Source organism: Silurus aristotelis (genome assembly GCF_946808225.1).
Source record: "Silurus aristotelis genome assembly, chromosome: 9".
NCBI lineage: Eukaryota > Metazoa > Chordata > Actinopteri > Siluriformes > Siluridae > Silurus > Silurus aristotelis.
This window is the reverse complement of record NC_139582.1, coordinates 1,760,003-1,770,887: the sequence shown is the minus strand read 5'-3', so window position 1 is coordinate 1,770,887 and position 10,885 is coordinate 1,760,003. Positions and strand designations below refer to the sequence as shown.

At 43.5% G+C, this 10,885-nt stretch overlaps 1 protein-coding gene across 3 annotated transcripts in view; it reads right to left on the bottom strand.

Moving 5' to 3' along the window:
* The window catches only part of piezo1 (piezo type mechanosensitive ion channel component 1 (Er blood group)), a 68,875-nt gene extending 58,260 nt beyond the window's left edge, over positions 1-10,615 (bottom strand). Inside the window, exon 1 of one of the 3 annotated variants that reach the window (XM_083550171.1) lies at positions 9,979-10,615. In XM_083550171.1, the coding sequence (XP_083406297.1) occupies positions 9,979-10,042 (64 nt within the window). In that variant the 5' untranslated portion in view covers positions 10,043-10,615. Of the gene's footprint in view, positions 1-3,680; positions 3,700-9,978 lie in introns of those variants that run through there. The other 2 variants (XM_083550170.1, XM_083550172.1) reach the window with 2 other exon arrangements.
* Positions 10,616-10,885: the final 270 nt, after the last annotated feature.

Genomic DNA, 10,885 nt, shown 5'->3' with positions numbered 1-10,885 from the left:
TGAATTGTTTATTTATTTATTCATTACAAATAGAAATTAGCATAAATACATGTCAGGTTTTTTCCCGCATCCTGATTAAGGGGACGTGATCACAGACTACAAATGACTACAGGAGGATTTGGGTTTTGCTCAGGTGTTAATTTTCACACCTGCGACAAAGATGGGAAAGAAAACATCTTGGCGCCGCAGATAAAGCCAGGCTAATATTTGAGCAGCGATAACGCCGGCTGGAGATGACTGCTGGATATTTATCTGAGAAGAACACAAGGAAAAGGCTGCGACGTTAGAAAACACCTGTCCAGATGTTTATGTCCGTGCTACTATTATGCGAATCCACTCGGGAGAAGGTTTTTCCATGTCTGATTACTCAAACGAATCCAGGATAAACATCACAGAAAGATCCGGCGATGCCGTTGAGAGACATCTTGTGGCTTACGCGCCCAGCGTCTGCACGTCTGACATTTCGCCTACTTGCCCTCAGCCTAATAAACCCTGTAGAGACATCGTCTCGGACAGTGAACTCGGAGAACGCTCGAAAGGGGAGTGGAACTGAAATTCCCAGAATCACATCATGTTCTTCATGGACTCTGTGTCTTTCAGGTGATGATGCTTTTGATTTGAGAACTTTGGTGATCTCCTGAATTAGAAGTCAGTTTGAGGTCAATAGTGAACATCCCATTTCACATTTAGTCTCCATTGTGCTGCTCCACTCTTCTGGGAAGACTCAAAATGTGGAGATTTGTGCTCATTCACACACAAGAGTGTCTGTAAAGTCGGGTACTGATGTAGGTGAGAACGTGAGAAGGTCTGGGGTGCAGTCAGAGTTCACATTCATTGTTTAATAGAGTTTAAGCTCTATAGCAAGAGATCTTTCACTTCAACCCATGGAAAACATCTTCATGGAGCAGGGGCACTGGGGCATCATCATGCTGGAACACGTTTGGGTCATTCGATTGTTTAGAAAGACGTTCAACACAATCGTGTTTCTCAAAGTTTGTCGCACTGGAGATCTAGAAAGCAGAAGATGACGTAGACCGAGCGCCGATCCCGTGACATTTATGTTGTTGAAGGACGTTCGGGTCCAAGCAGTGAGTCAAAATTGCCGGCTGTTGTCCCTCTGACAGATTAAGCTCCTTCTTCCTCTTCCAGCCAGCCTGAGAAAACCATTTATACTCGAGAGTCTTCTCTTGAAGTGGTCTGGGAGGAGACGGAGACAGAATGTTGGCATACGCATTACACAGTATCTGATTTAAGAGCTGCTGGGAGTCTGGGATCTGAGAAGCATGAAGGTCCAGATACAGATCAAGATTTAATCCCTTTTTAATTCCTGGATAAATGTCGCAGATTAACAAAGACGGTGAACTGGGAGACGCTACAAAGCAACAAAAAAACTCTCAGGACTGGAATTGTGTATCCTGTGCTGTGATTCAGATGTTCTCACCTGGAGCAGGTTTGATGATTACTGAACTACCTGTGATCAACTCTAGTTACCTTCAAACCACAGGATCAACCCTCTGGAGTTCTACAGCAACAATACCACCACCACCATCACTTTCTACAGCAGGGAGAGAAGAACGTAGGAAGCAAAGGCTGGAACATCTGCTCAGATCCAACAGAAAAGCTCCTGGAGAACAAGTTGATCCTGGCTCTGATAGAAGCAACTAGCTGAATATGGAGCTGGGAAGATGCAGAAGAATGAGCCCATGCTGACCCCTGGACACCACCCAAAGCTTATACAATGGACACATAAGCATGGACAATGGAGCAATAGAAGTAGGTGGACTGTATGGACAGAAACTGGTGGAGGCAGTGTAACGCTCTGAGTGATGCTCTGCTGGGAAACATGGTGTCTTGGTATTTATTTAGATGTTACTTTGATGCCACCTTCCACCTAAAGACTGTTGCAGAGCTCTTAATGAAGCTCTCCTCTTCATGGCAACAGTGTTCCTTTATTTCAGCAGGAAAATGCCCCCCCGCCACACTAGGAACGGTTTGAAGAACCTCAGAGTTCCAGGTGCCCCCAAATTAGATCAAGAGTCTGTAGGACACTGATCTACTGCGAACGTCTTGGTGACAGGTACCACACACTCCTCCTGAGGTCCTGTTCAATATTGGGTGTATCAGAGGAGTTCTGTAGGACCGAGTGGGAACTTCACAATGTTAGGCAGATGGTTTTAATGTTCTGGTTGAGAGTGAGTGGAAGAGGCGGTGGAAGTTCACCACACGGCAAGAGGAAACGGCAACAATGTGTGTACTCGGGCCACTGGATCAGTAACTAACGGAAAAATCAGGTAGCTTTCCTCCGCTCTGAAAACATTGTTCCAACAATAAAGTGCTTAAACAAAGCCGGCTTTCTTTGGTAGGTGGAGGCGCTGGACTCTCCAAACGGCCTACTTCCTGTTTTGATGGAAAAATAGAAATGGCTCGAGTATCCCAGTGAGAGCCGTAGCTTTCGGTTCGTCCCCCAGCCATGGTACAAAGGTTCTAAAACACACACACACGTGTCTCTGTACCTGGTGCTCTGATTAACTTCTCATTACTTGGACGACCACACCTGTTTGCTCCTCAGGATGGACCACATGGACAGCTTGAAGATACGTGGGACGAGTGTGGACAGTAAACACTTGACCATCACCATGACAACAGATTCAGACTTCCATTAATACAAACAGGTCTGAACTCCAGTCTGCAGCTGATCTGAAAATCTGATGAATATTCGGCGTCCACATAAGGAGGAGGTTCTGAAAGTTTCTTCCTCGTGAAATCTCAGGGAGGTTTTCCCTCACCACCATCAACTCTGGGTCACTCATCAGAGACAAATTTATGGATTATAAACTCTATAAAGCTGCTTTGTGTCCAATGAGAACGTGATTAAGAAATGAGATTGAATTGAACACTGTGTTTTATCAGCACATGTTTTTAGTTCAGCTCAGAATATTAACACAGACAGAAGGCATTTCAGAGCAGCTTGCAACCTGGGTCATATGTCTCTCACACACACACACACACACACACACACACACAAGCAACCCTGTGTCCAAACAGTACCGCCTTCTAAACACTCGCTTCCTACTAGAGACAAACCCTTTTTCCTCAGAAACGTTTCATCTACCAACCTACCGACCCCCCCCCCCCCCCCCCCCACACACACACACACACACACACACACACACATTCACACACATGCATGAAAGCCATTCTATTGATCAATTAATGAAATGTTGCTGCTATAAATTCACTATATGGCCAAAAGTATTTGGACTTTTCCACCAAGACGTGTTTCTTCCCCAAACTGTTACTCAAGGCTCATGATTGTATCGGACGTTTCTGATACATGAAATTTGCCCTTCACTTGAAATACGAGACCCAAACCTGTTCCAGCATGAAAACGCCCGTGTGCACAAAGCCAGCTCCATGAAGACCTGCTTGGAAGATCTCCTGCTCCTTAGCTCTGACCCTTTTGAGCAAAGAAATGTGAACGCTGGCTGCACCCCAGGCCTCCTCACCTTCATCATTACCTCAGGTTTCTGAGCACAAATCTCCAAAAAAATCTAGTGGAACATCTTCCTAGAAGAGTGGAGTTTATTTTAAGAGCAAATGGAGACTAAATGTGTGGAAAAAAAGAAGCACATACCGATCTAACGCTCAGGTGCCCACAAACGTGTCCGAGTGTATCGTACCTCATCTTTCATGAAATTTCTGCTCATTGGAATGTGTTAGTGCGGAATTCCTGACACTAAAAAGGGAAGGGTAGGAAGGGTTTGAACCAGTTTCTCTGGATGACGGTGAGTTTCAGGAATGTAGAAGTTTTCAGAAACATCTCAAGTGATCAGGACTGAGGAGTCTGCGGAGTCTTGTCAACAAACTCACTGAACACAAACTCACTGAACACATTCAATAAACTCATTTTCTTGCGTTTGTTTGTTTCACTTGCGATACAAAAACAACAAAGACGTGTTTTCACGTTGAAGAAACGAACCGAGAACCTGAAGGTCAGCGCTATGTTTAAATACGTGAAGCGATTAATCCATCTGATGTAGTTCGCACCTAATTAACAAATAACAGCGATGCAATTCCTTCATTCCTTCATTAATAAGAGGACGTTTCAGGCTTTAATGCAGTATTTTGTGTTTATTAACATTCATGAAGTGTATTTCTGCTGTATGAACGCGACGGTGCACGAACTCATCGACTGTAATTCCTACTCGCTTCCACACAGTCTTCTGCAGTCCGTATATAGAAGCACGTATAAAAACACGCCCGAGTTTGTCCGAGGTCAGCCGTTCAGCAGCTCCCTTTATATCCCCGAGCCTGTAACTTCACAGCACAGTTCGAGGTTAATCGAGGTAAAGATCAAACGCAGAACCGTGTCGGGACTCGACCGAGCGGGTTTCTTCCTCAGACGTGAACTTCTTGCGTATTTCTCTTGCGTGCGCCTTTCGAAAGAATCCGTGCGAGATTCAACCTGCCCTGGTATTTTGCTGGTGATTCAGGAGAAACGACTTGGGGCCTGCAGGACTCCTTATTCCTTGTGTTGGAGACGTGTGACGTTTTAAAGCAAACGTGACTCGCCCGTGTGCTGGGAAGCCGCTTTTAACGTCAATCTGAAAGCTTTAGGTGCGTTTCAACATGAAGGACCTCTAAAGGAATCATCTCTTAAAACGAGGAATCGGAATTTACAATAAACGATGTTTCATAGCACAGAGAACAGAGGCACAGGAACGCAAACCCGAACGTAGATAAGGAGAACCTTAATGAGCTCCATGAAGGTGTTTTGCATGTGGTGGACTTATATGGTGAATATGGGGATTTTAAGCAGCAGGTATATATCAATACTGAGGTGGTGGAATGAACTTCTTCTAGATGAAGACCTTCCTCTTTACCCTGCACTTCTTTTCCCCGTGTTTTGTGTATTTGTGTAAAAAAGTGCTGTAATTAACAGAGTGAAAACTCTGATTAACACTTCAAAGCACTTTTGCACGTCTCTGTGGATAACGGCGTCTTCTAAATGCCTTCAATGTAAATTTCTCTCTCTCTCTCACACTCACACACACACTCTCTCTCTCTCTCTCTCTCTCTCTCTCTCTCTCTCTCACTTTCACACACTCTCTCTCTCTCTCTCTCTCTCTCTCTCTCTCTCTCTCTCTCTCTCTCTCAACCAGTTCCAGCTTCTCAGATTAATTTATCCCGTTCTGTGTTCTGTTCCTGGTTTCAGCCCACTGCTTTGGTCGCATGCAGACAAACAGATCCCATGACACTGCTGTTGGGATGTTGGTTCTGGCAGATGTGATTCTCCACAGATGTGCACCAACTAGGCAGAAGTTAAATGTACCAGAGTGAAACACTAATACAGTCTGAATATCAGATAGAGCTGAGAGCAAATGTTTGCACACCCTTGGGACTGAGTAAAAAAGAATGAAACTCGGAGGCGATATTTGCATTTTAAACGTGTTCTGATAAAAATAAGAAATTTTTTTTTTCTGTATCATGAAAAACAAAAACGGACAAATGTTAAGATATTTATTACAGGAAAAAATGTGTCTGTCTCCCTTTTTGCCTGTCTGTCTCCATGTCTGCCTGTTCGTCGGTCTGTCTGTCTGCCAGACGGTCTCTCTGTCTGTGTACTAGCAAAACTGTCTCTCTGTCTGTGCACTTCTCTGTTTGCTTTCCGGCCTGTCTTTCTGTCGGTCTCCCTGTCCTTCTCACCCTCTGCCTGGAGGTCTGTCTCTCAATCTGTCTACCTGCCTGTCCATCTCTTTCGTTCTGCCTATCTGTCTCTCTGTCCATCTGAATTCCTATTTATCTCTTCATCTGTTTGTCTCTTTGTCCATTTCTCTGGCTATCAGACTTCCTATCCATCTCTGTCCATCTTTCTGTCTCTCTGTCCATCTTTGTTTCTCTGTCCATTGGAATTCCTATCTGTCTCTGTCCATTTGCCGGTCCATCTGTCTCTCCATCTTCCTGTGTACCTGCCTGTCTCTCTCTCTGTCCTTTGTCTTATCTCTCATCTCTCCATTAATGTTACACCTCCTTTCATCAGAAATGAGTAAAAAAAAATCGAACAAATTCACACTCAATGTTTTTCAGGTTCTATCCACGTTTTCTCTTCTAATCACGTAATACTTTTTTTGTGCAGTCATTAAATAACACTTCCTCTTTCTGCTCTTTTGTCCTGGCACTTTTCTCCCAACATGTTCACTTGACCTACAATCTGTTGTTCCAGAGAACCCGGGTGTGGTGGTGTTATGGGGCAGAGGCAGTAATGTGGGTAAAAGCCTGCTGTTTACTGCTGCAGCCGTAGATCTGTAAACACACCACCACCACCACGCTGTGTCAGGTTCATATCTGTGTGTGTGTGTGTGTGTGTGTGTGTGTGTGTGTGTATTCCAAGCAAAAAAATTTAAGCCTTCAAGTCCATGTCATCTTTTTACTCGCATCTCTTTACAGGTTCAGCTTCCTCTGGAAAAAACCAGGAAAGAAAGAAAAAAGGAAAGAGAGATTCAAAAAGGAAAAACTCAAGAAGGAAAGCAAAAACAGTGAAAGAAAGAATGCTGAAAACACACACAAAGAGAAAGAGAGAGAGAGAGAGAGAGAGAGAGAGAGAGAGAGAGAGAGAGAGGAATGCTGTTATATACAGGGTTGTTGGAGAGGTCGGTCTGAAGGCCTCAGGAGAAAAGAGTTTACACTGCGGAGGTGTCGATTCTTTACTTTATTAATCCTCCTATTTGTACTCAAATACCAGAGATGCTTCAGGCTGTGTGTACTACTACTACTACCTACTACTGACCACACACACACTACTAAACCACACACTACTGACCTCACAAGTAAACACACTACTGACACCTCACACTACTAACCACACTACTGTACAGTGTACGAGTGCTCTCGAGCTCTCAGGGGCTCTTACGAGCCCACACAAGTGCTCTCTGGCTTATTAGAGTGCTCCTGAGCCCAGAGGTGATCTCACAAATGCTCCTGAGCTCATCTCGGTATCCATCACGACTGCAACTGATTTGCTCCGATTTAAAAAATAAATAAATACATTTTAACAAGCTGGAAGTGTGAGGAACCGCACTGCTACAGAGGCAGAGACTGTGTGTGTGTGTGTGTGTGGTGTGTGCGTGTGTGTGTGTGTGTTTACGAAATTAGAGCGCTTCTCTGCGCGTGTCCCAGAAACCTCTTGGTTTCCTGTAAAGTCACACAATGCCCTTGTGACAACATGAAGCCGCACACACACACACACACACGCACACACACACGCACGCGCACGCTTTACCCACTTCCTGTGGCAACAGCAGCCCAGAAAACCAGGGTGAGCAGTATTGCAGCAGACGCTTCAGAACCAGACGGCGGTTTGGATGAAGGAGCAGAAACAGTGAAGGATAAAAACCCTCTCGGCTTTTTGTGTTAAAGCTTCTTCAGGGTCGAGACGGTGACGGTGCAAACATCTGCTCAACTGAAACCAGGTCTCAGAAGACACAAGGCAGAGCTTCAGCATGCAGGAGTGAAGATCTAAACATCTCCCTGAAATTAAACTACCCCCAAAACAAACACCTTGTAGACCTAAAGTATTGGGACACCCGACTTTTCCCAGCCATACGTGGCTCTTCTCTAGACTGTTCCCACAAAGTTGAAAGCACACAATAGGACAAGATGGAATGAACTAGAAGATCCAAACCTGACGATGCCCCCGTGCACAAAGCCAGCTCCATGAAGACCTGCTTAATATGGGTTGGAGTGGAAGATCTCCTGCTATAGAGCTCCAACCCTATTGAAAACTTTTGAGATGAACGGATGGGAACATTGACTGCACCCCAGACCTCCTCAGCTTCTGACCACGTTCTCTGATCAGGATGGTGAGAAAACAGGGTGTGTTTTGTATAATAAATAAATAAATAAATAAATAACTCCTGCTTGCTATTTAAAGTTATGGTGGGTTTTTTTCACCCATAAATGCTTGTTGAAAAAGAGCACATTGGAGCAGAAGGTGGAAAATGTGAGCGCTGGACTGAACTGTACTCCGGGGCGGAACTCATTTACAGGAAATCCAGAAAAATGGCAAATGTAAATGCTCGCATGAGACAGACAAGAAAATGGAGAAGAAAACGGATTGAGATCAGATCCAACAATTGCAGCACATAATTCAAATTTAAACCTTTTCTGAGAGGCTGATAATCAACAAAAATATCTACAATAATAAATCACTGAATTACAATAAATATCAGACCTGCAGCTAATAATCAAATCACACAATCAATAAATCAATAAAATATTAAAGCCAGTGGAATAAACAAACAAAATGTTGAGAAAGAAAGAAAGAAAGAAAGAAAGAAAGAAAGAAAGAAAGACAGAAAAGAAAGAAAGAAAGACAGACAGAAAGAAAGAAAGAAAAACAGACAGAAAGAAAGAAGACAGACTGACACACAGACAAGAAAGAAAGAAAGAAAGAAAGAAAGAAAGAAAGAAAGAAAGAAAGAAAGAAAGAAAGAAAGAAAGACAGACAGACAGACAAAAGAAAGAAAGAACTAAAATACAAAAACAACTAAATCAAAACAAAGTGTGTGTGCGTGTGCGTGCGTGCGTGTGTGTGTGTGTGTGTGTGTGTGTATGTGTGTGTGTGTGTGTGTGTGTGTATGTGTATGTGTGTAAAACCACTTCTACAGATCAGCGTTGAGGAGAAGAATATCTACAGTAGAATATCTCCAGGATAGAGGACTGAAGGTAACGAGGGTGATCTGGATGTTCTCCGTGAGAACGTTCACGTGTGTGATGAGATAACGGTGCACTCAGGAACACGTGTCTCCAGGCGGTAAATCATCAAAAAATAAAAAGGTGTATTTTATTTTACAACTATTATAATCAAACCGGTTTCTCACCTCATCCATCACAGCCGTGAGCGTCAGTCACGTGAGCCGACCTATTAGATCATTCATCAAGGTCAATCAAGGGCAAACTGTTAATGTTTACCACCATGTATGTGTATATATATATATATATATATAGCTATTCATTAATATTGGCACCCGGGGGGGGGGGGGGAATATGAGCTAAAATAAATGACCATGACGTCCTTTCAGGCACGTATGATCTTTATATAAAGCTAAATTTGGTTCTTCTCCAAACTCTTCCCACAAACTTGGAGGCACACGATTGTGTAGAACGTCTTTAGATCCTGTAAAATAAAATTCTCCTTTCCCTTGGTCAACCAGAAGACTTAAACCCGTTCCAGCATGACGATGCCCCTGTGCACAAAGCCAGCTTTATGAAGACCTGCTTTACAGGGTTTGAGTGGAAGATCTCCTGGAAGATTTAAAGCTCTAAATTCTATCGGACACAACAAATGTGAACTCTGACTGCACCCCAGACCTTCTCACCTACATCAAATTCTCCACAAAATCTAGCGGAACATCTTCCCAGAAAAGTGAAGCTTATTATAACAGCAAACGTGGACTAGATAAAGAAACACATACCAACATTATGGTCAGGTGTCCACAAACTTTTGGTGTGTATAGTCCATATATAAAAAAGCCTACGTGAGGTTGGACTTCTAAAGGTGTGTCTTCCTGTGGTTTAGTTTATGAGCCTGGACGTTTATCACAAACTCGTTACTGAGAAATTCCTGGAGCACGTTTACGTTTCTGAATGTTGTAACTTGGTTCTTCTCCTTTCTGGAGGGTTTGTTTTTCCAACTAATGCTCTTATTTCTCTCTAGAGAGTAAAAAGAAGTCTATAAAAGAGGACTTGTATTGATCCATATTCCCTCAGGAGACTCTGCATCCTGGTCACCTGTTCAGGTGCATTTCAAAAACCTCTTCTGAGGAACTCTGTAGATACCTACACATTAGGTCTAGGAGTGCTAGTGTTCATGAGGCTGATATCAATAAAGTCTGGAGATCTCTACATTATTCCTGAACACATCATCATCATCATCATCAATAGAGCACATAAAGCTGATGGAGAAGATCAGGCTTTTACCTGCCAGCAGTGCAGTGGGCAGCAGGACGCAGTAGAACAGGCCACAGATCGCCTGCAGCTCCATCAGAGGCAAACACTACCTCCAACCAGGACACACACACACTCCACACACCACACACACTCTCTCATAGTGTCTCCCAGTCACCATAATCCAGAGCTTTCCTGCTCCACATGCTCTGCATGCTCTTCCCTGGTTCTCCTCTCCAGCAGCTGATTGAAGACCACCACCTGTCAGATGTCCAGAAGGTGTGGAAGGAGCCTTCAGATATTCACACCTTTAAGAATAATCCCGAATCCGACTTTTTCAGGTTTTGTCCAAGTTGCAAGTCGGTTTTTTTTCTCCTTCCAGCTCTGTGTAGGAGAAAACCTGAAACTTCTCCAGCACTCGATACAATCTTTCTCTTCCCAGTGTAACACCACCGGGGCAGAGCTCTGAACACTCACACAGCAGGAGGGAGGAAACACGCGATCACAGAGGAAACCTGGCGGGAAAAACGCAAAGCTGTTCGGCGCGTTTCATCTGTAACTAGTTTAACTTTAATCTTAGTTCCAGCGCGCGCGCTGCGGTCCGCTCAACGTGGAGCCTCGCGAGGGAGTCGTGTTCCGAAGCCTCGTCTTCAAACGACTCTTTTAACTGAATCGATACTTTGGAATCGACTCCTCTGAAAAATTGATTTTAAATGCTAATGATTTATATTTTCTCCTCAAAATTATTGTCTGTCCTGCTCAATTTTCAAAACTGTATAATAATTAGAATGAATAAAAATGTAAAAGTAGACCATTTTAGATTTGTTTATTCAAATTTTAAATGTTTAGTTAACGATCCATTTACATGTATGTTTACAGTGTAATTAATAAGTGCAGTTTTTTTAAAAGAAATAATTTGGACTTGGATCTTGTCTGGATT